The 15546-nt window shown below is 35.8% G+C and overlaps 1 protein-coding gene across 1 annotated transcript in view; it reads right to left on the bottom strand.

Moving 5' to 3' along the window:
- Positions 1-10570, bottom strand: part of LOC133200747 (laminin subunit alpha-like) — a 52765-nt gene extending 42195 nt beyond the window's left edge. The window contains exons 1-3 of the mRNA XM_061336530.1: positions 10050-10570; positions 8456-8692; positions 3986-4156 (exon numbers count right to left, since the gene is read on the bottom strand). Coding sequence (XP_061192514.1) covers positions 3986-4156; positions 8456-8692; positions 10050-10424 — 783 coding nt within the window. The 5' untranslated portion in view covers positions 10425-10570. The remainder of the gene's footprint in view (positions 1-3985; positions 4157-8455; positions 8693-10049) is intronic.
- Between the last annotated feature and the right edge of the window lie 4976 nt (positions 10571-15546).

The raw sequence follows: 15546 nt of genomic DNA, 5'->3' as shown, positions 1-15546 counted from the left end.
GAGATAACAAGGTTTGACTGTATGTTACCATTGGTTCCATTCAGGGCTGCTGGTACTTAAGAATAACTCCTCACTTGCCTTGCTTTTGACCAAATGTTTTTTCTATTCATCCTTTGACTAACAGATGGGTTTATCTCCCTACCAGTTGTGTGTTTTATCTTTTACTTTGAAATTTACTGATGATTCTTAGTATCAGTTTATCAACTTACTCTACAATAACTTAACATAGGTTGTTTCCCTAACATTTTCCTAGTGAATATAAGGTCCAGTCATGTGTTCTCTGTTGAACTGAAAAACCAATGGGCATAGTTGCCAACTCACCCGATTTCGTCGGGTTACACCCGATTTTTCGACCCTTAACCCGATTATTTTTTATGACACGGCAGGTCACGCTTTTCACCCGATTTTTGCCGAACAACCCGAAAATCTCCCGATTTGGTTCGTAAATTAGGTTGCACTTTTAACTTCCAGTTACAACCCAAGCTTGGATCTCCGTAAACAATGCCGATGGCTATGTTCAGTAGGCCGTGTACCAGTTAATTATCAGTGCAGGTGTTGTTTTGACAAATCAAAGTTTGAAGTCAATTTAAAATGGCTTCCGATAGAACTAGACCGTTATCAGGGCCAGCAGGAACAAATTGAATCAAGAAAAAGAGAAACGATATTTATGTACATATCAAGTTATCTTGGAAATCAACTTTCATTAGATAAAATAAAGTGACAGAAGATAGTGTAGGCCTAACTGTACATTTAAAAAATATTGCACTTGTTAATTAAATTAATTTGGGCGAGGAAAAATTACTTCAAAACCAAAATTGGAATACTTTTCAAATTTAGCGCAAACATGTGCTTCAGATCAGCAATGCAGATTCTGAAAAGGCTTTCTTTAAAAAAAAAAATGCACACTTAATTCAGGTCAATACTGAATAATGAAACCTTCAATGTTCTTTTTTAACATGTAAATTTAATCAGTATATATTAAATTTTTGTCATTGTAAGTTAAAGCCTTTCTTTAATAAAAGAATTCTCAATACACAAATGCTTATACATATATAATTTAATCATGGTAAATATGTCGTGAAAGTCATTACGCGCTATGACCAGATTTTTTACTTTCCAAATCTGGTCATGACCAGATTTTTACATATTGGAGGTTGGCAAGTATGCCAAGGGGGCTGGTTTTAATATCAGTGTACCATGTGAGTGGTGTTGGACTTGGATGACTTTATTTGTGACTGTTGGGTCTGGATAACCTTTTTTGCGACTGTTAGGACTGGATGACCTACTTTGTGACTGTTGGGTCTGGATGACCTATTTTGTGATGGGTCTGGATGACCTTTTTTTGATGGGTCTGGATGACCTATTTTGTGACTGTTGGGTCTGGATGACCTATTTTGTGACTGTTGGATCTGGATGACCTATTTTTTGATGGGTCTGGATGACCTATTTTGTGACTGTTGGGTCTGGATGACCTATTTTGTGATTGTTGGGGCTGGATGACTTATTTTGTGACTGTTAGATCTGGATGACCTATTTTGTGACTTGGGTCTGGATGATGTATTTTGTGACTGTTGGGCCCGGATGACTTTATTTGTGACTGTTGGGTCTGGACGACCTATTTTGTGACTGTTGGATCTCGATGACCTATTTTGCGACTGTTAGATCTGGATGACCTATTTTGTGACTTGGGTCTAGATGATGTATTTTGTGACTGTTGGGCCTGGATGACTTTATTTGTGACTGTTGGGTCTGGATGACCTATTTTGTGACTGTTAGGCCTGGATGATCTATTTTGTGACTGTTGGGCTTGGATGACCTATTTTGTGACTGTTGGGTCTGGATGACCTATTTTGTGACTGTTGGGCTTGGATGACCTATTTTGTGACTGTTGGGTCTGGATGACCTATTTTGTGACTGTTGGATCTGGATGACCTATTTTGTGACTGTTAAATCTGGATGACCTATTTTGTGCCTTGGGTCTAGACAGGGATGGGGTCAATTACATAGGAAAGTAATTAATTAACAATTACTTGCCCAAAACCTTCATTAAATTCCCATTACCATTACTAGGATTTTGAAATGTAATTAATTAAATTACAATTACTTTGCAAATATAATTACTTAAATTGCAAAATACATTAAGAAAAAAACATATAAAAATAAACAATGATAAATAGTCATGAACGCCCATTTATATTCATATAGATTTGGTTACTTTTTTTTTACATTAAGAAACATTGTTTAGATATTAGTGAAATTTTTAAATATTGGCTCCCCTAACCTACATCTATCAGGTTTAAAGATTTTCTGTCACAATGAAGATATTTTACACTGGGGCATTTGTGACAGGAATACATAAATACTGACTAATAGCAAGTTCCAGGGCTTAATTGACCCTTTTTGGTACAGGGTCTTGTACCCTTTTAATTGTGAATTTTTAATCAAAAAAGTGGCAAAATTGGGAAATGTTGTTGACATATTCATTTGTTGATTAAAGAGTTAAATAGTAGACTTGTTCCCTATATACACATGATATATATCTTTAAAAATGATTAAAATTTCAAAACATGTTATTTCTATGTATAAACAGCATTAAAAAATTGAATTTTGTCATCAATTGGGAAATTAATTGTTACCTGAATTTTTGGGGGAAAAGCCAATTTTCAACTGGGACACGGTCCTTTTACAGGACCTGGATGCTGTTTTACCTTAATTCATGTGTCCGACTTTAAGCTTTCTGATATATTTATGCAAAACAATGGATGCGTTTTGCCTTGTTTCCTGCTTTTTTTTCATCTAAATATTAGTATTTGACATATTGTGTGTCAAATTACTGTCTTCCCACAAATTTTTATTAAATAGAAAAATTGGTGTTATAACACCAAATTATATATTTTAAAAAAGATTTGTGGGAAGACAAAGTTAATGTGTGTTGATGAAAGTACCATTAGGTAAAGTCAAAATGAGTGTAAAATCTCTATTTAAGTTAAGTGTCAATATGTACATGACCCTAGGGCACTAATTAGCACCTGTTAATCACTTTTTACACAAGCTGTAGGTATGGCAAACAAAGGATTAGAAGCCATTGGACTAGATATCTTAAGTGTCAATTTATAAACAACTTAATTGAAATTATTAATTTTATTTGTACATCATAAACAAGGAGATAAATATGATCAAAAAGTTTTGAAGAAAATGCATTTTAAAGAGGAAACAGCATTTCACTGATTAGGAAATATATAATTTAAAAAAAAAATTATTATAGAACATTTTGTCATAAAAATCAGTTAACCTTTCTTGAATAAAGTGTATGGGATTTGAAGGGGGGGGGGGGGGGGGGGCTATTTCTCATTTATTAAACACCAATGTAATTGTGAATTACATGCTTTTCTTGAAAGTAGTAATTAAATTACAATTACATGTAATTGAAAATTGGGCCAATTACACATTACTTTCAATTACATCAAAATGTGTAATCAATTACTGTCAATTACCATTACACATTACCATTACCCAATCCCTGGGTCTGGGTGATGTATTTTGTGACTGTTGGGTCTGGATGACCTATTTTGTGACTGTATGACCCATTTTGTGACTGTTGGGCATGGATGACTTATTTTATGACTGTTGGGCCTGGATGACCTATTTTGTGACTGTTGGGTGATGATGACCCATTTTGTGACTGTTGGGTCTGGATGACCTATTTTGTGACTGTTGGGTCTGGATGACCTATTTTGTGACTGTTGGGTCTGGATGACCTATTTTGAGACTGTTAGGTCTGGATGACCTATTTTGTGACTGCTGGGTTGGATGACCTATTTTGTGATTGTTGGGTCTGGATGACCTACGTTTTGACTGTTGGGTCTGGATGATCTATTTTGTCACTGTTAAATTCTGACCCTCTGTCTTACTCTGCAGGCTACATAAGGTTCATTTTGTCCGCTGACCTTTCCCCAGACTAATGACTTTAGGTTTATCTACTTACCCTGCGTGTGACAGTGGGGTCCTGTCGGGCTACAGCCATTAAATGTCCCAGCAATGTCTTGGTCCTGAGCAGCTTTAGCCGGACATTGGTAGCCTTTGTCCATTGTTGTAATTGGTTGGCGTAGGTAAAGTTCTGGGCGTTAGGACGGTTGTTTATAAGGGACACCACTATCTGTAGACCAAAAAAAAGGGATTCTCTATATTGGCAGCAAATAGCTTTTTTAATGTTTATATATTTTGCTATGCATATAAGTTTTTGTAACAGTTATATAATTATGAATCATGACAAGAATACACTGGCTCTTCAGCAACACTGTTCCTGTGTTTATACAGGCCAATTAAAATTGTGGTCTTTAAAACATTTTAACATTTTTTTCTGCAAAAAGAACATGTATGAAAAGGAACTGTTACAAGTTCTCTGTACAGTAGCTCTGAAAATGCTTCCATTATGATTTACCATTTTAAAAAATTGCAAAATATGACAAATGATGAATTTTATTGAGATACTCATGATGAAAATATATTGTCTTATCTTTTTTCAAATAATTCAATTCAATTTATTCACATCACTATGTAAGTACATTGTATACAGTCAAGATAACAAATCATATGACAGACAGTGGTTTAACAATTTCTTTAATGGGATCAGTACCACAGTATAATTTATCATTTCAAATATCATAACACTGAAATCTAAGTTTGTCATACATAGGACAGTAAAGTACAAAATGTTTTTATTTTCAATGAATAATTCACATTTACAAGCATGGCATATATGTTTTTCCTTGGGGATTATTGGTTTACAGTATCTGAATGAATAGTGAACATGGTGAATGTGCACTGATTCTTAATTTTGTTAGCTGTGATCTTTCATGTTTTTTTCGAAGGAAACTTTAAAGTAATCCTGCAATTTATATTCAGTACAATTTTAATAAGATTTTACTACAGAAATAAAATTTTCCCATGTTAGATAATGAGATTGTACTCAATTGTTCATAGATCATATCAATTTTAACAAAAGTTTTATTTAACTTAAATCTAAAATCCTTAAGGAAAATATTTAAAGAATTCAAGTATAGTTTTTGTTGAAATTGAAAATCTTGGTTTAGCATGAAGTATATCTATTTTTCAAAGCTAACTCTTTGTCTTCTTTGAAAGCTGATGCTAAAAGTGCATTATTGTGTGTGATATTTGATTCCTAATCTCTTAATCTGATATAGTATTTAAACATTTCCAATACAAAAATAGTAGAGTGGGTAAGAACCAAGCATTGACTGATAACTCTGATGCTGTTCTATGTATACACCTAAAAAATCTTGGAGAATATGATTTGTGGTTTTTTTTTTCAAATGAAAAACATTCTAAGGATTTAATAAAGTGAACCAATTGTATAAAAAATTGATACATACTAACCAGCTAATCAGAAAGATGTATAAACTTCATCTATAAACACAATGCTTCATAAATACATTACTGTATTTACCCACATGTATCAAAAGAATCTAATTTTCTTATCAGAGATAAATACATCTTAAGAAGCTTCAAACACAGCCACTAAATCACAGAGGATATAAAGTGGAGACTTATCACTGATTCCTCTCTGTAAGAGGATTATCTTACTGTTAGTCTCCCCCTCTTATCAAACATCCTCCCTGCATACTGGTAGTCTCTACACAGACTCACCCTCTTATCAAACATCCTCCCTAAGTATTGGTAGACTCTACCCAGGCTCTCCCTCTTATCAAACACACTCCCTGCATACTGGTAGTCTCTACCCAGGCTGTCTCTCTTATCAAACATCCTCCCCAAGTACTGGTAGTCTCTACCCAGGCTCTCCCTCTTATCAAACATCCTCCCTATAAAGTACTGGTAGTCTCTACCCAGGCTCTCCCTCTTATCAAACATCCTCCCTATAAAGTACTGGTAGTCTCTATCCTGGCTCTCCCTCTTATCAAACACCCTCCCTATAAAGTACTGGTAGTCTCTATCCAGGCTCTCCCTCTTATCAAACACACTCCCTAAGTACTGGTAGTCTCTACCCAGGCTTTCCCTCTTATCAAACACCCTCCCTATAAAGTACTGGTAGTCTCTACCCTGGCTCTCCCTCTTATCAAACATCCTCCCTAAGTACTGGTAGTCTCTACCCTGGCTCTCCCTTTTATCAAACATCCTCCCTAAGTACTGGTAGTCTCTACCCAGGCTTTCCCTCTTATCAAACACCCTCCCTATAAAGTACTGGTAGTCTCTACCCAGGCTCTCCCTTTTATCAAACATCCTCCCTAAGTACTGGTAGTCTCTATCCAGGCTCTCCCTCTTATCAAACATCCTCCCTAAGTACTGGTAGTCTCTATCCAGGCTTTCCCTCTTATCAAACACCCTCCCTAAGTACTGGTAGTCTCTACACAGGCTCTCCCTCTTATCAAACATCCTCCCTAAGTTAGTATGTGTTCAACATGCTCAAATACTATATTTCACAATTTGTAACCATGTAAGAACCAAGCTAAATTTCTTGTTAAAAGTTATTTATAACTTCATACAATTTTTTTCTGCCTTCTAAGTAATATTTAACTTAATCTGCCCAATTGTACAAATCATCACTGAAAGTAGAGAGACTTGCATTACCTGATTTTATATATATATTTTATACAAAGAAAGACATTTTATGTTTATATTTATGTCTATATAAATACAGTAATCATATATATATAGTAGGATTAAGTATGTTAAATATTGTATAATTGATGTGTACATGCACTGTATGTTCTTATAAACTAATGTCAATCCAAAATGAAAAAATTATCGGAAAAAAACATGAATGTTTACCCTAAAAATTTATAATGCTGTGTCCTTCTTCATATATTTCCCCCTCTCTTTTTGTTTTTATTTATTTTCTGTCATGTTTTTTTTTTTTTGCTTTGTATGTGTACCTCTGACAAGTTTATATAAAATGTACATATGTTATGTACCAATATTTTGGTTTGGGTGAATAAATCGGGGATTTCAAAAAAGATAAGAAGCATATGGTACTTTTACAAAAATATGAAGTACCTTATGGTACCAATTTTGATGAAGTATACTATCGAATTTTTAAATTTTTCTCCATTTAATATTTTGGGTGGTACAATCATAATTTTAAGCTGGGTAAAAGTACTACCAGGTACCAGAAGATTTTGAAATGCCTGATAACTTAAACTTGTCATTGACATAAAAGCACATATGTACGCAGTCTTGAATACATACATTTGAAGGTGTAAATATGTAAATTTGCATAATAAATTGATACATGACTTTTTTCATGATAATATGTAACTATTCATTTATAAAGAAAAATAATTTATAATTTAAAGATATTACGTTACATGTATGTACATAATTGTAATTAAATTAATTAATTATACTTATGAATTAGAATAATTGGAATTGGCATTAATAAGGTAAAACAAATTGTAATTTATTTATTCTGAAATGTAATTGACCACATCCCTGTTAACACTGATGATAAATGGGAAGATTAAATTCTTTATCTGGAGGTCTTCAATTGGGATCAAGTTAGGATCAACCACTTCTCCCTTATCTCTAAATCACACAATATGGCTAAGGATTCAATTACATATACTGCACATGTATAGACACTATATTAAAGTCTACTGGCTTTAACTGCTGAGGGATCCTTATTTATCAATCAATTCTTTGTCCTTAACTTCATTTGAGCTTTAATGTCAAATTCCTCCCAGCTATTTAGGAAAGTATTTAAATTCTACTGCACTGTTAAGGAAGTGATACACAGAAGGGTGATATTTAAGAAGTGTACCCTTCACTGATTTGGTCATAAGTAGCTCATACTTAAAGGTCATGATGTGTGGTTTAGTAACAATAATATATACTGGTCCTGGTGACACACAAACACTAGCTGTCCCCGGTCAGTTAAGCAGTCTGTAACTACTGCACCAGGTGACCAGGGGTACAGTGTCCCCATTCGACTGACTCACACAGCGAGGGTTTTGTGAAGTGTAAGATGTTGAAGAGGGAGCTGGAATGTTTTACATGAATGAATCTGATACACAGCTGTTCTACATAATCTGTGGCATTTGTTACTTATCATACACACAAGGCCCCTCTCTGTTTACCACACTTCTCAAGGAAAATAAGTCAAGACTTAATCATACATTTTCCACACACCGTGAACACAGCTGTGAAACTTTGTAGGACAAGCTGTGGTATTTATTATGTGAAAAAAGATGAAGCTTTATGGAGGCTTTTAACTAAGCTTTGAATAATCCTGAAAATACCCCCCCCCCTTCAAAAAAAACCTTTAAATTATTATCACCATCATTTCACTTTTAAGTGGTCAGATGAAGGATCTTGGCCATGTGATATAGCTTTTCTAAATCTTATTCCCAAACAATATGCTATCACACAAATTACACACCTTTTTTCAAATAACCAAAAATAAAACATCTGCAGCCATTACCTCTCCATTTTCCAGAGGTACAATTTTGGAGAATTCTGTGGAGCAAATGACAGCATCATCAGAATAGATTTCCTGATCAGCAGGTACCCCGAAAAACTTCATACAGTCACTGGGGGTGTCTGCAAAATACTGCCAGGCACGCCACGACTGTCCAAAGTCTGTAGACCTCTCCAGGGCCCACACCCCAGGGCGCGGGGAATTAGCCATCTTAATGAAGACATAGGCAACATGGAATTCCTGAAAATAAGATGGACATCAAACATAAAATCTTGATACCTTCCTCAATAATAATTTCTTACAATGCACTTTAATCTTAAACATTTAAAAGTACTGTGTACATATATATACATTTTATGTATTTATCATATAGACTTTTCTATAGTCTCTGCCCTGTTCATGCTTCATTTAGTTAACTTTTGCATCTAACTTGCACACATTCAAGACAGAGCCTTATAATATGCATAGATCCACAAGAATATTTTATAATAGACATGTGATAGAACACCTCAAAGAAATTGTAATAGTCATTGTAAGACAGAAACCCACTGCTCAACTGACAAATGTTGTAAAATTATTGTATTCCTCAAACTGGTTTGAAAGCAAAGAATCATTTTTAATGAACAATCCATTTGAAAAGGGCTTTGAAAGTGTGATGAATTGACTTTTATTAATCCTTATATATTATGAATAAATATTTGGGAACCCTCATTTTTAAAAACATTAGATCTAAATTAAATTCTTGATACTAAATATCTTTTGTAGAGAAGACTGTACCAGCAGTCATAAGTAGACTAATTGACATTTTTAAGTAAATCATTAAACAATTCATTGAATGAAGTATATTGTCAAAAATACTGTGTCATATGTCATAAATCTGAAGAATTCCCATCATTTTCTAGTTCATTGTACATGTATGTTGTAACATAAGATGCCACATAAAGTTCCATCTATTTGGACAATGGACTACCGAGTAATCCCTTTAAACATACTGTGACATTTCACAAAGTTAAACAAACACACACTTCAGTCTGGAGGGCCATTTAATTTTCAAACAAGAGCTTCTTATGTAAGATTTTATTTATAATTCAATCAATGAATAGATAATCACACATCAAAGGAAAACAAATCATAAACCCATTTTACAGTAGGATAATGTGTAAGATCAGCATTAATTACATTAACTCAGGAGAGACCCCCACTGTGTGACATTTAAGACTGAGAGGTGTTCACTTCACGCCTGGAGTTTCTGATGAATTCAGGTAAATCTTAGTACAATTGTCAGTAATGAGTGGTTATACAAGGGTTATTACAGAGTCACTGTTGTCAGTATCAGCAAAGAGAGCTTGTATATACTAAACCTTCTGTCTGATAACATGGCTTCTGCCAAAACCACCTTATCTCTGGTTGTCTAGGTAACAGATTTAGCAGAGCTGCCAGTTCGCTACAGCGTCTGAACCGATGTTATCTAGACTTTTACATCTATGCACTATTTCAATAAAATGTGACCTAATTCAGAATTTATTTTTTTTTTTATTATTTATTTATTTATTTTTGCAAAAAGAAAAAAGTTATATAATATGCATTAACTTGTTACCTGTCCGAGGTCTATCGTGAGGTTGACGCGATTATATTCCATCCCCCGGGACAGGGGCGGGCTCTGCCACCATCTTTCCGTCCCATCAATGGCATACTCCGGAGGGTGACGATGCTCGCGGATGCTGGGGTCACAAACGTCACAATACTGTCCCTGGATTATCTCCCTGTAAGGATCAGCGAACCCATTTTCTGAGCTGGCCCCGGTCAGACGGCAATATAACTCCTGTCCCTCCTCCCCACAAGTGGAACTAGCATAAATTCTCCTCTCCTGGGCCAGGTTAAAGTAGGGAGGGGTTAAAACTTCCCCCTTTGTAATTTTTTGATAAAATAATAAAATCGGCACAACCAGGAGATACGCTCTCCCTGCCGCCATTTTTCGCAAACTAATCAGTTTCACAGACTGGGCAAACACTTATCTTGCAGACTAATGGGGTATCCCATTCTATTAATAGGTAGCGCCAAATTCACTCCCCCAGTCACGCGGAACGACCTAAGTGGAACATTCCATTCAGTTTGAACGTGCACCTGTACAAAGTTGGGTGTACGCTGATGTTAAACACTCTTGCACTTGTAATTTTTTTTCTGTAACAGAGTTAAATTCGTGCAGAGAGGCCCATAGGTAAGTTGTGTACGAAACTGCTCAAAAGATAATGTCTTAAAATAACATTTTTTTTTAACAGAGACATTTATTCTACCAATGACACTGGGAACTCTAGGAATAAATTTACTACAGTTAAGATTTTTTTTTTTATTGGATTTAAGAAAAAAACTGGACCAAGAAGAGATGATCAAGGTATCATTGTGACATGGTCTGCTGGAGGTCTATACGAGCTGTCCTCCAAACTAATCTCAGAAATCCTTAATTCGTGTGTTAGTTAAATCTCAAAGTATAGAGTATTATGATAAGGAAAGCGAATCTTTTTGTCGATATTACCTACCTCTTTCCTTCGTCGATCTTGTGAGGTGCATTATCTGTTGTGTCAAAAAAAATCATAAAAATACATTGTTTCTAAACATCAAGAGACATTAAATTTGATAACTAAGCATATATATGAGAAGATGCTTAAACATTACATATTGATGTTTTCTTATTCGTTATTTCCCTCGTCATGAATCAATGTTTTATATTACATATTAAAACTCACACATACATACATTTTATTACGTTTTACTTAGATCATGGCACAGCCTGCTATATAGATCTAAATGTAGCACTGTATAAAATGTACGAAAGTGAATTGATAATTACAAAATGAACATCCTAGCTGTAGCACTACCCCTACATGATATTTTCTATATGTTTGTATGAAAGCAGGCCCGTAGCAATGGGGGGGGGGGGGCACTTCCCCCAAAAAAATCTGACAAGCAAAAAAAAAAAAAAAAAAAAACATAAACTGACCAAAAGGGGGGGGGGCAACTTCCCAAAATTATCTGACAAGGAAAAAAAAGTAATTTAGGAAATTTACTGTCCAAATCCTGGATTTTGCCAGTGCTCGACCTTAAAACATCAACAACATCAAAAATTAGGGGGGGGGGGCAAAAAAAATTACTATAGCAAAATACTATACTCAGAAAAAAGTGGGGGGGGGGGCATTTTGTCTGAAAAGTTACTGCTATAGTGGTTATTACATTTGTGCACACCTGTTGAGTTATTTACACCACGGTAGTTACCGCTATAGTGGTAATACCAGCTATAGTCAGTTAGTCACGCGGTAAGTACACTTGCACCTGCGCTCCTCTTCAGTTGCAATAGTGATTAAAAAAAAAAACCAAAAACAAAAACAGAATCTGTTGACATGTATTAAGGCTGGTTTGTACAAAGGCATAAATAGTGGTTTAACAGAGTGTGTAATACCACCGATCAAATAAATATTAATTTATGAAGGGGACACCATAACCGACGGGGTTTAAGGTAATTCGACATCCTCTGGTTGTTGATAACCAGCAGTTAGTTAATTGAAAATGCTCATGAAAATGTTTCTGAACGCACAAAATAATTTTATATTTACCCATAGTATTTCACCAAAGATCATCATTATAGTTATATAGGGAAAAATATCAAATCTCAAATATATTTTCAGGAAACGCAAATAAAAGGAACAGCTTTGCATTTTCTAATTGAAAATCGATCAGCAAATATAATTTAGGGTAAGAAACTATAGGTATCCTGACATACGGAGAAAATTGCAATTTTTAACATATATTATATAAGGTATTTTAGTTCTTCTTTTATTTACTTCAGTTGTTGTACATACATAGTGGAAAACATCATCAGTCACAACGTCAGGGGTCCCGAGTCGACCCCTGATAATCTCTCATTAAAGCACCAATCAAATTGAAGGAGACAGATAATATAAACAGAAAGGAATCAGTTGACACCTAAAATGCACGTGTTACGCATTGCTCATCACCGAAAGACTTAATATGATTGGTTGAGAGATTAAAAAAAAACAATCAAGATTTGTAGTTTTCCCGAAAGACGTCTCTGCAGTCAACCCGCAAGATATCGAATGAAATTTGTCAGGGGTCCAACGGAAACGTGTTGACCTGACCTTGTGAGGATGAGTGGGAAAAGCTTGTGTTATCATTGTAAGACATCAAAGATCTCTTCTAATTTCATATCATGCTAATGAGCATTTGTATCGAAGGAAATTCGACTTCTCTACAAATGTATTTATTTTTGTACTTTTGGGGGGTTCAAATGTCAACTTTTTACAAGACCGCTCCTAAGGCTTCAAAGAACTAATTGGTTGGGATGCCACGTATAATTAAATGAGAACAGACCTAAATCTTGTCCGTATCCGAAGTCATTAAAAATGGTCAGATGGAGCATTACTTGCATGCATCACGTGAAACACCGTAAATGTACCGTATAGTCGCATGGCCGTAGGAACCGGGGGGGGGGGGGCACGGGGGCCGTGCCCCCCCCCCCCCAATAATTTTGCCGATATATAGAATACTATAGAAAACATAGCTACTACATGCTTGTGCCCCCTCACTAATAACGTCTGATAACCTTGTGTCCCCTCAATGTGAAATTGCTTCCTACGGGCCTGAGTCGCATTCACAAATGCACCATCATCACTTTTCGCTTTATATACAAAATACACAAATACCTGACCTCCAAAAAAGGTTCGATCAATAAAAAATATTCTACAAAAATTGGTATGCGGATAGATTTTCAAAACTTTAGAAAAATTCGAACCTGTTACCATTAAGTTTGCCTATGTCGCATAAAAACTGCTATTCGGATTGTCTTCCATAAATACACGTAATTAGTCTCTCAATTTATAGCCACATAAAATAAAGAAAATTTGGCACTAAAAAGCGTGCAGTGCTGTAGATCTCTTTTTATAATGTGTTTACTGAAGGCAAAATGATACCATTGTAATGTTTTACTAAAATTTTGAATTTGGGGTAAAATTTACATTAAATTTACAACATGATAGTGTTTTGCTTGGAATTCAACACACTCCATTGGCGCATGTTTAAATAAAGCATTTGCCCGAAGCGATCGATCTATCACTGATCGATGTAATTTTATATACGGTGAAAGTACGATTTAAAGAGCTATTTTAAAGGCATTTCGAACAACTGTCGGGTTAGGTATTCAATAAAACATATTTTACAACTTAACTACACATGCTGCTTGTACAAACAATAGATCTTCAGCATGGAAGGTGAAATGAAACAAAATGCCGATTCGAAGGAGGGCAGGTGCAACGAGTGTGTGAAAACATTTCCAACAATGTCTTGCTACAATGAAGGAAAAGACTTCATGTGTCCTGTTTGCTCCAATTTGTTGATTGTTGGACGGGGTCTTGAATCGCCTACAAACGACGGTAGGATTTCACAAGAAAATAAGATCACCCGCTCAAAGACGTTTGTTCCTAAGTTAGTTAAACCTTTGAATCTACAAAGAGGGAAAACCATGATTCCAAAGCCAGCATTACCGAAGTCTAGGAGATCAGTTCTTTCGAAAACCTTCCAGCGCGCCAAAACATTTGCAGAAGGCACAATTCAGTCACGTGTGGCAGGGACAGAATGTGGGTTTTTGACAGAAGCACGGACATCGAATGTGAAGTTAAAATCTCAATTCAAGTGTGCAGAATTTCGTGGGTGTATAAATTCTATCTGGCCTGTATCTTCGCAACATTCTTGGTTAGTGATAAAGAACTCCGAGGTTGCACTTTACAGCAGGACTGGGGCACTGCAACACAAAGTGACAGGAATACATCAAAGCATCACCGACATGGCGATAGATTCGGACAAAAACATGTACTTGGTGTGCTTCAAGGAAAGACTTGTTTTGAAAGTGGCGATGAAGTCCAGCGTTGAGATATCAGTGTTCGCCAAAATGACAATGACTCACCCGACAGAGGTATGCACATCACCGCGAAACCTGGTCATTGTGGCAGGTGTCGGCGTCACCTCTGTTCGATATCTTCCAGGAATTGGAAGGGAGTATGGTATTTTCATCTTTGATGTTCACGGTAAAATGATCAAGAAAATCTTGCGTTCGAATCAAGAGTTTCAGTATCCTCTGTATGTTGGAATAAATACATTTGAGGAGATAGCAGTTGGGGATTATCTATTGAAGAAGATCATCCTCATGTCTTCCAGTGGCCAGGAAATAACGACTTTTGATGGATTAAAAACTTTTTCGCGTCCGTTTGTCCCAAAAGGTCTGTGTTTTGACCAGCTTGGTAATGTTGTAGTGGCTAATTGGGACGGAAGTGTGTGTATCTTACTAAGGGATGAGGGTTTCTCCTCTGTAGGACTGCAATTTGAAAGGCAGCTCTCTCCATTGTCTCTGGCTGTGGATTCTGAAAATGACCTATGGATTGGACACAGACAAGGTGGAAATGTGGATATATACGAAATAGATTATACAAATTTGCGTCAGGAGAATGCCGCAGTTTGTGTGGAGACGGCAGCCAGATTTGACCAAGACGGCTCGGATAGAAATGAGTGTAAGGAAGACTTTGACAAGACTTCAGTGGTGTCCATAAAAACGGATAAAGAGAAAACACCACCTTGTGAAAGTTCTCCTGGAGAGAAAATGACGGAATGCCGAGAACTGAACGAAAGTAAAAATCACCATCAGGAGAAAACATTGCTGGAAAACGTTTAAAGAATCCCCACCCTTTATAATTTGTCACGATTTTTTTTTCTCTCTGGATTAAAAATGAAGCAGTTGGTTAATAAATAGGTGTGAAGAAGAATGCCATACTTATAGTGTTTAAAAAGGGGAAACCCTGAAGGAAAAGGGAGGGATATTATTCAAGGCAGATTCCGACATGTGGTTCGTAGTCATAACTCTAATTGAATGAAAATGAGCGACAGCAGCGTAGAAATAGGTATATAAAAGGGATTATGTGGAACGTAACTGCTTCGTGAGATCCAACCCTGCCTCGAAAATTCAGCCATTTCAATATAGTATTGAAAGCAATCTCATTCTGAACAATAATCAGTTTGACCATATACAGAGTATT

The sequence above is a fragment of the Saccostrea echinata genome, unplaced genomic scaffold (genome assembly GCF_033153115.1).
Source record: "Saccostrea echinata isolate AGI-Se365-2 ecotype Australia unplaced genomic scaffold, CSIRO_AGI_Sech_v1 ptg000041l, whole genome shotgun sequence".
NCBI lineage: Eukaryota > Metazoa > Mollusca > Bivalvia > Ostreida > Ostreidae > Saccostrea > Saccostrea echinata.
Note: the sequence above shows the minus strand (reverse complement) of the source record. Positions and strands in the feature narration are given on the sequence as shown.